The 16,867-nt window shown below is 39.8% G+C and overlaps 1 protein-coding gene across 5 annotated transcripts; it reads left to right on the top strand.

The window, feature by feature from the left end:
• The first annotated feature begins 3,745 nt into the window (after positions 1-3,745).
• On the top strand, positions 3,746-14,981 carry ZSCAN26 (zinc finger and SCAN domain containing 26). Of its 5 annotated transcripts, none has more exons than XM_012465835.3 (4): positions 3,746-4,737; positions 9,237-9,722; positions 10,054-10,171; positions 13,371-14,981. In XM_012465835.3, exons 2-4 carry the CDS (start codon positions 9,303-9,305, stop codon positions 14,270-14,272), a joined length of 1,440 nt encoding a protein of 479 aa, XP_012321258.1. In that variant the 5' UTR covers positions 3,746-4,737; positions 9,237-9,302; the 3' UTR covers positions 14,273-14,981. The 5 variants fall into 5 exon arrangements, with proteins under 5 accessions (XP_012321258.1, XP_012321261.1, XP_012321260.1 ...); XM_012465838.3 differs by lacking the exon at positions 3,746-4,737 and adding an exon at positions 4,779-5,020; XM_012465837.3 differs by lacking the exon at positions 3,746-4,737 and adding an exon at positions 4,779-4,974.
• Positions 14,982-16,867: the final 1,886 nt, after the last annotated feature.

The raw sequence follows: 16,867 nt of genomic DNA on the forward strand, positions 1-16,867 counted from the left end.
AGATATAAAAGATGAATATCAGAGTGCTTGAGTAGATTTGGGCCATCTAGACTGGCAAGAGAAAGAAAAAATGATAAGGTATAAAGAAGAACACCAGGGCATGATGGCTTGCCTGTAATCTCAGCCTTTTGGGAGACTGAGGTGAGAGAATTGCTTGAGGCTAGGAGTTCAAGAGCAGCCTGAGTAACCTAGCAAGACCTAATCCCCACCCCCACTCCCAAAAAAAGAGATGTTAGATTTTAAAGGAAAAGCGAGGGTTAAAGAAACACACCACACACACACACACGCACACACACGGTGGTTCAACAGCAAATGCGGGATTTGTGTCCGGCATAACACCTACAGAGTTGAGGAACCAACCTAATGCCAGTGCCTACCATTGCTTACAGGCTGGGGTACTTGTAGGCCTGAGCAGGAGGGGTCTGGGCAGTATGGCTTGCTGCCAGGGAAGATGTTGATAAGACATTTTGAGGCAATTTGGCTCTTGTTCCCACAGAATGTAACGTTCCTTGCACTTTTTGCCAGCACAGTATGAGAAAGGGCAGGCTGTTTCTCATGGTCCGAACCTCCATGGAATGTTTCACTTTGATCAAGATCTGAGAAATGGTGGGAGACTTACAAAATGATGCAGTTTGGACTAACAAGAGAGAACCAGAGGAAGAATAAAGTAGTTGGCAGAACTCGAGGAGGAGACCAGATCAGGAGGGACCACAAGGACAGGAAAATTAGCATCCAGAGACTGGCTAATGTTTTTAGAAAACTCTTGAGTTTTGAGAAAACTTCAGAGTGATCTCCATTAAAGGGCTATTAAAAGGCCTTTTTGTCATTCAGTGATATGTGCCTGGTCCCTGAGACTTTAGTTTAATATTATCCAAACTATCTCATTTGAGTAACCCCCTTTTCAAAGTTCAAAATACTGATTAGCCCCCGGAGAGTTGCAGGTGAGGAAATGGGGTTCTAGAATCTGGCAGGGCAGTGTGATGTGGAAGGGCACGTTTACTCTTCCACAAGATGTGACATGGCTGACACGGGACCACACCAGCTTCAGATTTTCCCCAAAGAGGGTTGTGGCATATTGGTGATAGCCATGCTGTTACATGTGCATTTGTCTATTCTTTTATAGCATTGTTGGTCTTTTTCTTACTGATCATAAAAACAGTTTAATAAATAAATTAGATCTTTATCAAATATCTTGCAAATATATCTCACTGTTATTTACTTTTGACTTGCTTTTCTGGGAGACACTTGACTAGAATGCCCTTTAAGGCCTAAAAAGATTTTCAAATAGGCCAAACAAATATCTTTATCTTTCTCACTTGGAAGAAGGTACAGCTGAGAAACTGTGACTTCTAAGTAAGCCAAGGCAAGATTAGTGAGCTTTTTTCCCAGAAAGATAAAATACGCACCATACAACCAGTAGTATTTCTAAGGCCTGCAGCGTAATACTTATGATAGCTGTAATTATGTTTCACTTGTCATTTAATGTTGCTGTTAGAGAAGGACTTGGCCAATACATCTGCCTTAGAAGAGATTTCAAAAGTTGGAATTTGACTGCAGACCACTGTTGTCTCAGGGGAGCTAATAAAAAGGGTTACAGCAACTTTTCCTTTGAAGTAGTTTTGCCCAGAGTATATAGTTATTGATTGTGAAATAGAAGAAAAATGGCACAACAAAAATTTTATGTTATGTTTACGTTTCAAGAAACCATCAAAATCACTTTATTATTTCACTCTGCTCAAGCAGGAAATTGAACAGATCTTTTATTTATAACTTTTCTTAGCCACCAGAGTTACATTGAGTTTTATTCAGTGCTGAGAAACAGCCTAAGTAAGCAAATTAGTGAGGCTACTGCCAATTTACAATTGATACATTTTATGGAATAGCATTAATGTTCTCATAGACCATTATTATATGACTTTATGGAATTATCAAAAATAGTGTTTCACGAAATATAAAACTCTCCCACTGGCATAAGGGGTCTAATGGGTATTTCATGCTTGTTTTTTTTAAAGTTCTATATAGCACAAGGGAAGGTGTTTCTTAACCTTAGCTACCAGCAGTTTAGGGAGTAAGAAATTATAGATTTAGCAAAATTGCTGCCTTTTTATTCTTAGCCTAATTAATTCAGCTAGATTTTAATCTGAATTTATGGGGGATATGTCTAAGATTTCACCATCAAATATAAGGGAGGTTTCTGGCATATTTGAGATGTGTTTATTTTTACCTTATAAAGGAAGCATCCATCTGTTTATTTTTTATTAGGAGTTTCCACTTTTACTCAGAAATACATGTTGAGTTTTATGAAATGACATTGTAGCATTTGTGGAGATTATATGATTTTCCCTTATCAGCCTACGAATATGGTGACTTAAAGTTATAGGTTTCCTAATATTAAACTATAGGTTAAATTTGTTAGATTCATTTGTAGACTTTGATTGTTTAGAAGAATCACTGGACAAATAATTTATTTAAAAACTCAGAGTAATGAATGAGACCTTGCTGTATGGGTAGAAGCAGAGAGAAGAACAGGAAGCATCATTACCAAAGGATAAGAACTGCAAATCTTATGCTGCAGCATGATGGCATGACTTGTAATGCAATAGCATCTCTACTGATGGTATGGAAAAGAAAGTTCTTATCTTGAATATCCTATGAATGAACCTGGTAGAAACATGATCACTATAGTTTACAAAAATGAGGACAATCTTGGAAGATGAAAACCTCAAGTTTGAAAATTGATTTGTATTTTCTGTATGTTGTCTGTCCTGATGATAATGGTGTTTTAAATTATTCTCACCTTATCTACCCCTACTGCTCCCAAAAGACACACATGGACTGTTTAAATAAAAAATGCACATCTTGAAAATTAAAAAAAAAAAACTCTTCTTTGTCTAGCTACTTTAAAGGTTTTGATTTCATGAGATATCCAACACAATGCCAATAATCTCAGTATTGATAATAAAAGTGACAGATTTAAAAAACTAGTCAGGGTAGGGAGTTTTAGAGGGGGAGTAAATAATAGGATATAGTATTTGCTTTCTATTTAAATTTTCTTTATGTCTATCCCTTATATAATTTTTGGAAAAAAGTGCTTTCTAGATATTAAAAATAAGATATACGAGTTTTCTCTTCAAGAAAGAATGCTGACTTCTAATTAGTAACACATTTATGTTGACTAGATTTGTTGGCCTAATGAAAAGTTTATAACTAATTTTTACTTTAAAAATATGCTTTCAAACATACATTCAGACACCCAAGAAGAAAAGATAACTGCTTGTGATAATGAAACTGGTTGTTTTTTCTTTTCTGTTATGATAATTTCAATGCTTGAAACACTAAATAAATTACATGTCATAGTACAATGGTTTGTGTATTTAATATTTCAAAGTTTCTATCAACCGATAAACAGAAAAGCTTAAGATTTTTTAAAGAGTTTATTTTTTTTTCTTTCTTGCAACTTTTTTTTTCTTTCTTGCAACTTTTGTTTTAGGTTCAGTGGGTACATTTGCAAGTTTGTTACATGAATAAAGTGCATGCTGCTGGGGTTTGGTGTATGAATGATTGCGTCACCCAGGTGGTAGCATAGTATGCTTTTCAATCTTCACTTTCCTTTCACCCTCCACCCTCAAGTAAGTCCTTGTGTCTGTTGTCCCCCTGTTTGTGTCCATGTCTACTCAATGTGTAGCACCCCCTTATATGTAGAACATGCAGTATTTGGTTTTCTCTTCCTGTGTTAATTGGCTTAGGATAAATGGCCTCCAGCTGCATCATGTTGCTGCAAAGGTCGTGATCTCATTCTTATAGCTGCATGATATTCCATGGTGTACGTACCACATTTTCCTTAGCCAGTCCACCACTGATGGGCATCTAGGTTGATTCCATTGTCTCTGCTATTGTGAAAAATGCTGTGATGAACATAAGCATGCATGGGTCTTTATGGTAGAACAGTTTATATTCCTCTGGACGTATACCCAATGATGAATTGCTGGGTGGAATAAAAGTTCTGTTTAAAGTTCTTTAAGAAATTTCCAAATTGCTTTCCACGGTGGCAGAACTAATTTACATTCCCACCAGCAATGTGTAAGTGTTCAAAGAGTTTATCATATACAAAAACTATAAAAACCGAGTTTGTGATACTATGGGCAAGACAGAGACTATTTCTGTTCTCTGTTGTAGAATTTATTTTGATAAAATGATATCTGTTGCTTTTATTCACCCTGAAGCCTACATTCATTGCAAAATGTTGATTTATTTTCTCTCACAGTAATAGACTTAATTTCTTATTACCTTAAACGTTTCAATCAAACATATGTCCACTGTTTAATTTTCAAAATGCTTTGACAATTATTTTTTCCATTGATGAATTTTTTAATTGGGGAAAAAATGGCGAAGTATGTGTTTTATTTATGTGAGCAAAGTGAAAACGCTGGCTGTGATAACACTCAACGGAACTGGCCTGTTTTTACATGAATAAAATAAACATCGGCTTTAAAATGAGAAAAGAAAAACCAACAATCTCAGCTCACAAGGAAATTACCCTATCAATCATCGGACCTCAGCAGGCTGGACCCAAGTTAGCCGTTTTCTGCGAGGCCTAAGCGGCGGCACCATCGAGCCGCGGTCCTCCAGCGTTCCTAGAGCGGAGAAGAAAGTGCTCCGAAGAGCTAGAGCTGACCCTCGGCGATGCGCTAAGACGCTGTTTCAGAGCGTTTGGGCTCTCTGCGGCCCCTTGGCCAGGTAGGCGGACCCTCAAGTCGGGCTCCGGGCTGGTACACAACTGCGGCCTATGGGTTTGGGGAGCAGCTGGTTCCCCGCGGATGCCGAGAACGTTCCCTCGACCGAGGGGGCGGGGTCCGTGGCGGAGGTGGCGGTCCTGGGGCCTCGAGTGATGAAGCTGTGGACCTAGTTAACCGAGTACAACCTTCTGTTGCATATTTTTCATCCATCGAGCGCAATTTTAAGTAATTATTAAAGGTGGGCATCACCGAGAAGGTAATATTTGAACAGAAATCTGAAGGAGGTGGGTGGAAAGATCTAAATGGCTTTTGCGGGCAGGAGCTTTCTAAGTAGAGGGAATAGCAAGTGCAAAGGTCCTAAAGCTTGTCGTATTTGAGGAATAACGGGGAGACCAGAGTGGTTAGAGCAGTGAACAAAGGCGACCTTTGTACGGAATGATGTCAGGGAGATTGGGATGTGCAGAGGAAGAGTGTAGACTAAATGAGCACTGTATCGTGTAAGGAATTTTGTCTTTTTTTGGTGTGTGTTTATGGAGGATTTTGAGCAGAAGAAAGCATGATCTGACTTATGTTTTAAAGGATCTTTACCTGGAGACTTATGATGATAATAGATTGTAAGTGGGCAAGAATGAAATCAGGAAAACTTAAGAGTAATTTTTTAAAATTGCAAGTCATTCAGGTGGGAGATAAGGATATCTTGAGACAGTGGTCAGAGTATTGATCTACTTTGAAAATAGGGCCAGTAATATTTGCTACTGGGTCAGATGTAGGCTGTGACAGTAAGAGAGAAGGCAAAAATAAATCCAAAGTTTTGGGCCTGTGGGTGCAAGAGATACTGGAGGATAGATCTGAGGTTGGGCTTTGGGACCTTGTGTAAGTTCTTCAGCTCTCCACGTTTCAATTTCCTTCTCTGCACGGTGAAATTAGGAATAGTATTTTTTATAGGGTTGTGTGAGGATTAAATAATTAATATATGTGAAACATGTAGTATAGTTGTCCTAGCTCATTGTTTTATTATGCTGAGACATGAAGTGTGAGTGGCATTAACAAGAAGAAAATTGGAGGGTTGGAGAGTAGGCATTAACAAGAAGAAAATTGGTGGGTCCAGGCAGAAGGAATAAGCTGTGGAAGGGCCAAGGAGCGAAGGAGTATTGCAGATTTGAGGAAATAAGGTAGTTCATTAGATCAAAAAACAATTTAAACCATATTAAATGGTTTAAATTTGAACTTGATCCTAAGGGTAATAATGAGCCATTATATGTAACAGGCATAGCAGGGACATAATAATATTTCATATCCTCCTTAGAATGATCATTGTTTGCCTGTGGAAAATAGATTGGTGTGTCAGACCAGTCTGTCACAGTAGTCTGGTAGGAAAAGATGACAGCAAAGGAGATGAGAAGTGATTGATTTGAGAGATATTTAAGCAATAGAATCAATAGAACTTGATTTATCAGATACATGAGATATGAAAGAAGGAAGCAGTGGTCAGTTTTCTGGCTCAAATAGCTGGGTAGTTGGAGCTCCTCTCAAAACAGTTTATCAAATTATTTGTTACATATTGTGTTTGATATATTTAATCACATTATAGAAATGAAGTCACTAATTCAGCATCATACCCAGTCAGGCACAGTGGCTCATGCCTGTAATCCCAGCACTTTGGAAGGCCAAGGAGGATGGATCACTTGAGGTCAGGAATTCGAGACCAGCCTGGCCAATATGGTGAAACACTGTCTCTACTAAAAATACAAAAATTAGCTGAGCATGGTGGCAGGTACCTGTAATCCCAGCTACTTGGGAGGCTGAGGCAGGAGAATCACCAGAACCTGGGAGGCGAAGGTTATAGTGAGCCACTGCACTCCAGCCTGGGCAACAGAGGGAGACCCGTTTCAAAAACAAAAACAAAAACAAAAATAAATCATACCATACATACATATATATATATATATATATATACCAGTGTCATGCCATATATTTATTTATTTATATATATACCAGCACTGATATAGATATCAGTGTGTGTGTATATATATGTATATGGCATAGATATATACCAATATCAGTATAGATACCTATACACATAAAATAATACAAATACAGGTATATATATAAAATACGAATACAGCTGTATGTATATATTGCAAGTAATGCGAATTTTATATATATATATATATACACACACATATATGCCTGTATTCATAGTAATATTTGTGTAAGTAGGATATCTATATCGGTAAAGAAGCGACCTAGAAAGAGATTTATTATAAGGAATTAACGTAGGTCATTATGGAGGCTGGAAAGTCCCAGTATCTTCAGAATGAGTTTTCAAGCTGGAGACTCAGGAGAGCAAATGGTGTAGTTCCAGTTCAAGCCCAAAGGCCTGAGAACCAGGAGAGCTGATGGTGTAGTTCCTATCCAAAGGCCATAGGTTGAGGTTCACAAAGAGCTATTTTAGTTCCAAGTCTGATGGCAAGATAAAAGCTAATGATTCAGTTTGAAGCACTTCAGACAGGAAGAATTCTCTTACGCAGGGGTGAGTCAGCCTTTTTGTTCTAGTCAGACTTTTAACTGCTTGGATGAGGCCCACGAACATGATCAAGGGCATTCGGTTTTAGCCTACAGTCCACCAATTTAAATGTTAATCTCATCCCAAACACCTTCACAGAAACATCCAGAATAAAGTTGACCAAATATCTGAGCACCCTGTGGCCCAGTTAACACATGATATTAATCATTACCATACCAATCTTTTATTTTCTGGCTAAAAATCATCACCTTCTTTACTTTTTTACTTCTATTAAGAATACCAGGAACTGGCTTTTTAAGGTGTAAGTTCATTTTGACTAAGAAAAATAATTATCAGCTGGGAAGTATTACTATGTATATGTTCAGGAATGTATAACTGCAGAATATTTGAAGGCTAAGCCACCGGTTAAGTGAGCCTTTCCCCATTCTCCTACTTGCCACATACATGCACATTGATTCAAAGGCATGTATCAGCAGATGACAGATGGTATGTCACTGATCTATAGGGTCACTCAAGCATAGTCAAAATCAAGAACGCTAAATCCCCACATACTAAGGGCCTGCTCCAAAGGATGATAGGGAATTGTCTGAGTTCGTTTTTGACATGTTGGGTTTGAGAGACTTCTATAGGGTATCCTGGTCCCCAGTAGGCAGAAGGAAATTCAAGTCTGGCACTCGAGATACCAGACCTGAAGAATAAGGAAATCATCAGCATAATGACAGTAATTGAAGTCACAAATAATACTTAAACTCTAATTAGCCCTTTCTAGTTTCTTTCTACCTTGTCTCTTGTTCCATTCAATGCATTCCTTTTCTGAAATTTGTAATTTATGCTCACTCTGTCCGTTTTCTCACTTCCTATGACAGGCTAGCTATTCTCACTACCAAAATTACCTTCACAGAGGTCACCAATTACATCTTTGTTTTTGAATCAAGCATCTATGCCAGGTCTTAGATTAATCCACCATCTCTTGAAAACTGTGTTCATATCATTTCACTTATAATCAGTGAATTCCTTGTATTCTTTAGAATTATCTCATTTACCTCAAAACTTCTGTGAATTAGGTATTATCTTCATTTTACAAATGAGTAAACTAAGTCCCAAAGGATCAGTAAATTGCCCAGGTCACAACGTGTAAGTGACAGAGCTCAATTGGAACCCAGGCCTGTCTAAGGCCCAGGCTCTTCCCACCATTCCACATTTGGAGAAATAGACCTCCTTGGCCTTCTGGATACTATTGCCTTTATTCTCCTCCTACTTTTCCAGTTTTATCTCACTTCTCTTTCTTACATGTAGATATTTTCCAGGATTCCAACTCCATATAACCTTTTCCCAGCCATAACTAACTACCGTACTGAACTTCCAACAGCTTTGTGCTCTTTTTCTTTGTCTGAAAAAACTTTTCCTATTTCCTTGTCTGACTTTGGCTTGTCTATTTTCTTTCCTTTTCTTTTTCTTTCTTTTGTCCTTTTTCTTTCTAATTTGATATAGATGTTGCTATGATTGCCCAGGCTGAACTCAAACTCTTGGGCTAAAGCAATTCTCCCTCCTCAGCCTCCCGAGTAGCTGTGATTACAGGTGTATGCCACCGTGCCTAGCCAGTTTTTTTTTTTTTGTTTTTTTTTTGTGGAAACAGGGTGTCACTATGTAGCCCAGGCTGGCCTCAAACTCCTGGGCTTAAGGAGTCTTCCTGCCTCAACCTCCCAAAGTGCTGAGATGACAAGTGTGAGCCACAGTGCCCAGCCTCAGTTATTTTGAGGGCTACAGAATGGTGATTTTTCAAATCTATTATTCCTTCTACATTAGCTGGTATTCTTTTGTAAAATAGTTTATTCCTTCTGTATGTATGTTTAGAAATGGTTGTTTCAGAGAGAAAAAATGGATAATAGGAAATGTATAAACCCAAGCAAATGTTATTGTTCTTGTTAGCAGTACTATTACTGTTTCTATTATTCGTGTTACTATATTTTTAGGAGTATCCCTGAAGATACAGTCGAAAGAAAGTTTTCCAAAACAGGGAAAGCAGTCTGAAGCTGGGGATGGCGATAGCATTGGTGAGTGCCCATTCCCTGGCTCCCCTGACTCTGAAGAAGGAGGGGCTTCAGGTAGTGAGGGAGGATCACTACTCTACTTGGGAAGAGGGATTCAAGCTGCAAAGAAACAGTGAAGGCCTTGGACAGGAGCCATTGTGCAAACAATTCAGGCAGTTGCATTATGAAGAGACCACAGGACCTCGAGAAGCACTAAGTCGGCTCAGGGAGCTCTATCAACAGTGGCTACAGCCCGAGACCCATACCAAGGAGCAGATCCTGGAGCTGCTGGTACTGGAGCAGTTTCTGACCATCCTGCCTGAGGAGCTCCAGGCCCGGGTGCAGGAGCATCACCCAGAGAGCGGGGAGGACGTGGTTGTTGTTCTGAAGGATTTGCAGCTGGATCTTGGAGAAACAGGACAACAGGTGGTAAGGGTCAGATGTGCTCTTTTTCAGGAATGCAGGAATTGAGATCTCTGGCCAGACAGGTGGACATGGGCACTTCAGCAAAAGGAGAATTACAAAGCTTTGATTCCATTTTTTTTCCAGTCTAGCTATTCATTTCTATAGGTCTTACCTCAACCTTTCCTGGCCCTTGCTGGGAGAAAACTGAATGTGCACCAGATTCCCCATGACCTTTTCTTTGCGTCTCTGGGGTTTTTCTCTGTTCTCTTTTTTAACATCTAGGTGTTTTTCTGAACAGCAGTTTCCTAAACCCACATATATCTAATTATGCTTCCATATACCTAATTGTCCCTAGGACCCAGACCAGGCAAAGAAACAAAAAATGCTTGTGGAGGAGATAGCCCCTCTGAGAGGACTGCAGGAGCAGCAAGTTCGGCCTGAGTGTGAAGTTACAAAGCCTGAGAAGGAGAAGGGTAAGAACTGGATTGTATCTTCTTGTGTGTGAAATGTGCTGGACTGTGCCTTTCCTTCTGAGGTTCTGCTCAGCACCCTTGTATTTTTGCTTTTTTTTTTGTTTCGAGTCAGGTTTACTGAAGCATAATTTACATATGGTAAAATTCACTCTTTTTAGGTGTACAGGTCAATGAGTTTTCACAAATGGGAAATAATTATGGTCTAATCAGGGCCACTATCAAAATATAAGAGATTTCTATCACCCTAAATACTTTAGTTGAACGAAATAGCAAGGAAAGTGTACAAAGGGAATCTGGACCTTCACTTTGCTTTTCTTCCTCTTACTGTAGGGGTGAATTAAAAAAATAATGCTAGGCCAGCTTCTTGGGAAGCCACAGCAGAAGGATTGCTTGAGCCGAGTTCAAGGCTGCAGTGAGCAATGATTTTGCCACTGCACTTCAATCTGGGTAACATCTCTGAAAAAAAACAAGTAGTGCTACTTTCTCAGTCAAGGCAAAGAATCCTAGCCACATGCTTCAGTACACATTTTTTTTCTTATTTCCTTCAAATTATTTAAATGGCTACTGTCTTTCATTTCTAAATGTCACCTGGATTTTTTTTTTTTTTTGGTTCTGCATTTTCTTTTTGGTTATTGTTTTTGTGTGGAGACAGAGTCTTGCTGTTTTCAGGCTGGAGTGCAATGGTGCAGTCATAGCTCACTTGACCTTCCAGGCTCAAGTGATCCGCCCACCTCAGCCTCCCAAGTAGCTGGGACTACAGGTGTGTGTGCCACCACTCCTGGCATTTTATTATTATCATTATTTTTTGTGGTGACAAGGTCTCCCTATGTTGCCCAGGCTGGTCTTGAACTCCTGGCCTCAAGCAATCCTCCCATTTGGGCCTCTCACAGTGCTGCCAATATAGGTGCGAGCCACCTCACCCAGCCTCCTTTATTTTCTTTGTCACTGAAATTCTTCTTCCTAATTTTTGTTCCTTACATTTCTTTTTTTGTTTGTTTTTTGTTTTGAGATGGAGTCTTGCTCTGTCACCCAAGCTGGAGTGCAGTGATACATTATTGGCCCACTGCAACCTCCACCTCCTGGGTTCAAGTGATTCTCCTACCTCAGCCTCCTGAGTAGCTGGGATTACAGGTGTGTGCCACCATGCCCGGCTAATTTTTTGTATTTTTAGTAGAGAACGAGTTTCACCATGTTGGCCAGGCTGGTCTCAAACTCCTGACCTCAGGTGATCCCGCCCGCCTCAGATTCTCAAAGTGTTGGGATTATAGGCATGAACCACCATACCCAGCCTTCATTTCTTCTTTCTAGTCTGATACAATCCCTGCTGCTGCTTTCTGTCTCTTCATTTTTATTTTTTTGCTTTAGTGTCATCTTGGTACTTCCATTGAAGTAAAGTTACCTCCTGTTCAATCTTCATCATTTAAATACAGATTCGATAATGTTTCTCCCCTCTTTAGATCCCTTCAGGAAGCTGGGTTATGTTATCCATTCCACCTTTTTTGGTCTTGGAAAAATTCCATAATAAAAAGTAAAAATAAGAAAAAACCACCACCTTCAGTGACTCTCGATAGCCATTAAGAAAGGCCTCACATGGCATGTTCTGGCATGTGGTTACCTTCATTTTTACTAGTATAATCAACTTGTCCCACTTTTCTTGAGACTTTTAGCTGACAATTCCACATCCTGGGAATTCCCTCAGTCCTATACAAATTAGGACAGTTAGTCACCCTGTGTCCCACCTGCTCACACTATGTGTTCCCATCATGCCAAGCTATGGTCCATTTCCCATTTGCTCCTTATGGTTTCTCTTCTGAGCTTCTCCCGCCTTGTTTCTTCTGTCTGGGACATGTTTTCCTCACTCTCCCTGACTAATTCCTACTCATCCTTCAGGATCTACCGTAAGTCCCCCAAGACAGTTAGTTTCCCAGCCTGCGCTTCTAGAGCTCCAAGTTTTCTTCTGTCATAGAACTGATTACATTATATTGTAGTTTCTAGTTTTCTTCTCTTTTCCTCTTGCCAGACTGAAAGGGAGGGGGTTTTGTTTTGTTTCCTGAGTCGGCTACAGTCCCTGGCTTAGTGTAGACCCTCAATAAATGTCTATTTGATGAATGGCTAGTTTTACATCTAAAATCATGCTTTACATGCTACCTACTCCTCTGTTAAATTTCCAAGTTAGTTTCAAAGCTGCCTTTCTTCTGGGAGCATTCTGAATAAAGTAGCTGAAAGATAGGGGCCTACCTTTTCTGAATAGCCTTGCAGAAATGAATTTGTGCCATGTCAGTGATGGGTATATAGTTTAAATACAAAAAGTGAATGTGGCTGCCGTGGTTGATACTTGTAATCCCAGTCCTCTGGGAGGCCCAGTGGGGAGGATTGCTTGAACCCAGAAGCTTGAGACCAGCCTGGGCAACATAGTGAAACCCTGTCTCTACAAAACATTTGTTTAATGTCTGTTATGTACCAGGCTTTGTGCTAGAGAAAACAAAGTCTGCTCTGCATGTGCTTACAGTCTCTTGGGCGTTGGGGGTCAAGGGAGCAGGGAGAGAGATAGACATGAATAGATCATCACAGCATTGGGATATAAAAGCTCTCTTGAACCACACAGGAGAGCAGTTACTGCTGTCCAAGGAGATCAGGAAGGGCAAAGGCATTTTTGTGAACTTCATGTTATTGTCAGGGTTTTATGGTGGAATATTCTTTCTTTATTGATAAGGACACAGAGCCCAGATAATTTACCTTACTTTTTTAAGATTACACAGCTAGTCGGTGATAAAATTGGCACCACATCTACATGTCTTCATTTTCAGTTAAAATGCCATCCCTTTCTTATGGGCCCTGGGGGCCTCAATTAACCTAGCTTTTTAATTTTCTGTGTGACAAGTTATCTTCAAGATTGTACAGCCATGCCCTTTAAGACAGTTTATTTGCTTGCTTGCTAGCTTCTCTGTGTGTGGTATCACTTGATAAATTTTAAACTATTTAAAATAAGTCACCTCTTACCAGAATTTCCCATCTTCCCCCAAAGGCAGTCACAGTTAATAGTGTGTTATGTACCATTCCATAACTATTTCATATAATCACAAGCATCCACAATGTTTTGTACACATGGCTTCATTTAATTTTTTTTCCTTTTAGTTGCAGATTCTTTTCCGCAAGCATCAAAAGGCAAGTAATTGATGGTATATATTTAATATTACAGGTGAGGAGACAAGGATTGAGAATGGGAAGCTTGTTGTAGTTACAGACTCTTATGGAAGAGTAGAGTCATCTGGGAAAATATCTGAACCTATGGAGGCGCATAATGAAGGCTCTAACTTGGAAAGGCAGCAGGCCAAGCCCAAAGAGAAGACTGACTGTAAATGCTCAGAATGTGGGCAGGGATTCTTTCAGCACGCGGACCTGAGTGAACATGCGAGTACACACGCAGGAAAAAAACTCTGCGAGTCTGATGTGTGTCAGACTTCTAGTCTTACAGGACACCAGAAAGTCCTCTCTAGAGAGAAAGGTCATCGGTGTCATGAGTGTGGGAAAACCTTTCAGAGGAGTTCACACCTTGTCAGACATCAGAAAATCCATCTTGGTGAGAAGCCTTATCAGTGCAATGAGTGTGGCAAAGTCTTTAGCCAGAATGCAGGCCTTTTGGAACATCTCAGAATTCATACTGGAGAGAGACCTTATCTATGTATCCATTGTGGAAAAAATTTTAGGCGCAGCTCTCACCTTAATCGACACCAGAGAATTCACAGTCAGGAGGAGCCCTGTGAATGCAAGGAGTGTGGAAAAACCTTTAGTCAGGCCCTACTCCTCACCCACCATCAGAGAATCCACAGTCACTCCAAAAGCCATCAATGTAACGAGTGTGGAAAAGCTTTCAGTTTGACTTCAGACCTTATTCGACATCACAGAATTCATACTGGAGAAAAACCTTTTAAGTGTAACATATGCCAGAAAGCCTTTCGACTAAACTCACACCTTGCTCAGCATGTAAGAATCCATAATGAAGAAAAACCCTATCTGTGTAGTCAATGTGGAGAAGCCTTCAGGCAGAGGTCAGGTCTTTTTCAACATCAGAGATATCACCACAAAGACAAACTGGCTTGATGAGGTGTTCTCTCCTTGTAGAACATCAGAGAGGGCACATTGACTAGCAAACAGCACTTTAGGAAAAGTCACCATAGCCCGCTGTGGCATCAGAAAATTCTTGGGGGCTGAGTTGGAGGCTCCCTGCCTCTGTTTCCTCTCCTTTGCTTTCCTTGGAGTCAGCTTTGGACCACAATAATTTCACCCTAGATGGTATAATAGGATCAAAGTTAAACAGCGTTCTTCACTGCAGGACATCTCAGAGCCTTTAACATTACTGCATGATTATATACTCTAAGCAATAGAGAGCTTCATGACTAAGGGCTTTGAAGTCACAGATTTGCAGGCTTAAGCAGAACAAGGGAAGATTGATATTTTTGCATATGCTATAGCAAGTTACTCTTATAAAACTGATGATGTTGGAAGTATACCACTCTCAAAGGTGTCTTAAAGTACAGGTTAATGGTGAACATCTTCCCCAGTGGCTTCACCTCATTCCTTCCACTGGCCTTACCCTTCCTTTCCCCAGTGGAAGCGGTTTCAAAAACAAAGGTAATTTTTGCTAGTTAACTTTAAAACTTGCCTCAGGGTTAGCTTCATGTAATTTTGCCATTTCCCATTCCCATCCCCACCACATTATCTCATTATTCAAGTTATAAATCAATGTTTTACTTAGACTGTGAAAGAGATTTATGAGTCATTTGAATAAACCTTGCTGAATTAATCTGAATAGCAACTGTCTGTCTTGATAACTCCAGTGCCAGTATAGTGACTGCTGCATAGACACTATTCAGTAAATATCTGATGAAAGAAATTGGACTTTTTTAATATTGATGATGCAATTTTGAAGTGTTACTTGTTCTGGGATACTTTGGAATTTTAAAGTCAGCTTGGAGAGGAGATTATGATCTTTATATTGTGAATACTGGAATGTCATAGATGAAAAATACTAAATTTAGGGGCGTCCACTCCAAAACGCATCACCAGAGTGATAAACACCACTTACTAATTGGTAATAGCTGCAGAGGGTATTCCTGTCAGAAGAAGACTTCTTGGTCTTCCAGTGTGAAAAGATCAGTGAACCCTCACGTAGTGATTGGGACTAGATTCAGCTGCATGTAGTTTAAAAACAAAAAAGTCATGAGTAACTTTATCCAAGTTTATTTTTCTCTCTAATAGAAAAGGGCTGGAGATAATTAGTCCATCCTTATGGCTGCTGAAGCTCCCTTCAGTTTCACATGCAAAATGTTGACAAACGGCAGGGGAACAAACAGGCTCCTCCCAGTTCAGTCACCTCCTTTTGAGCAGCCTCTCCAAAAATCCCTTAGCAAGTACGTCATAGGCAAAAACCTTGGCAAAGGCTGGGAAGTGTGTCTTACTCTGGATTGCAGAGTGCCTAGCTGAAAATTAGGCTTCCATTACTAAAGATAAAGCAGAGAGTTGATGGAATAAACACCTAGTAGTCATGGCCCACTTTCTGTTCCTTCCTATGTGTGCAAACTGACCAAAAGCAAGAGTCAATACAGTTTCTTGGAGCGAGAACAAATCTGTCATAGAAACAGCTGTAGCTTTTTTTTTTTTTTTTTTTAGACGGAGTTTTGCTCTTGTTGCCCAGGCTGGAGTGCAATGATGCAATCTCAGCTCACTGCAACCTTCCCCTTCTGGGTTCAAGCAATTCTTCTGCCTCAGCCTCCCAAGTAGCTGGGATTACAGGCATGCATCACCACGCCCGGCTAATTTTGTATTTTTAGCATGGATGTTTTACCATGTTGGTCAGGCTGTTCTCGAACTTCTGACTTCAGATTATCCACCCACCACAGCCTCCCAAAGCGCTGGGATTATGGGCGTGAGCCATTGTGCCCGGCCTTCAGCTGTAACTTTTTGAGACACTAAAAAGTTACATGTAATATCAATCATAGTGTGTTGCTTAGGAAGCCAGAAAGTGATGCATGTTTTATTCTGCCTTTATGAATAAAATTAAGTTGATGTCTGGAATTTTCCCCCAAGTATTTTGAGGACTATGATTATGTCAGTATCTAAACATTTAGCACCATCTCATAGTTTAAATCTATTTGATTCTGTTCAGTTTAAGAAAGTTCATAGAATATATTATTATTATGAAAATGAAAAGATTCAAAATGTGAAGTACTTTGCCCTCACAATCATCTGGAAGATGTATATTGGCTTTCTCCATGGTGATTTTATAGAACAGGTGTAAGCATTCTAAATTCATTGACACCTTAAACAACTTAATTCTTCCTTATGGGTCCAAAGGAAATGGTGTTCTCGTCACTTCCCTTGGGTCAGACCCATAGCCACCTGGGCATAAATGTCAGTTAGAGGTATGTTTAACAATGTCTTCCTTCTACTTTATTCTTTAAAGTTATGGAAACATTGAACAAAGGGCAAATGTAACAAATCTCAAGGTTTTGCTTGCGGTGTAAGACATCCTAAACGGCAAATCAAAAATCCCTATTCAGAGGACAGGAACCCAGGAGGGATGTATTGCAGCAATATTTTCTACTGATCAGGCATTTCTGTTTGAGTAGTATCCTGTAATATCCAAATATACAGTGAAGTCAGAAGTCACTGTCTCCATTTCCCACTCACTCACTT

This window comes from Aotus nancymaae, unplaced genomic scaffold (assembly GCF_030222135.1).
Source record: "Aotus nancymaae isolate 86718 unplaced genomic scaffold, 86718_ANA_hifiasm-v0.15.2.pri h1tg000051l, whole genome shotgun sequence".
Lineage (NCBI taxonomy): Eukaryota > Metazoa > Chordata > Mammalia > Primates > Aotidae > Aotus > Aotus nancymaae.

Bases quoted from the DNA above. Each gene is read 5' to 3' on its own strand.
- ZSCAN26 (XM_012465835.3), top strand. From the start codon at position 9,303: ATGGCGATAGCATTGGTGAGTGCCCATTCCCTGGCTCCCCTGACTCTG. The intron at 9,723-10,053 runs GTAAGGGTCAGA...AATTGTCCCTAG, and splicing joins GAGAAACAGGACAACAGGTG to GACCCAGACCAGGCAAAGAA. The intron at 10,172-13,370 runs GTAAGAACTGGA...TTAATATTACAG, and splicing joins AAAGCCTGAGAAGGAGAAGG to GTGAGGAGACAAGGATTGAG.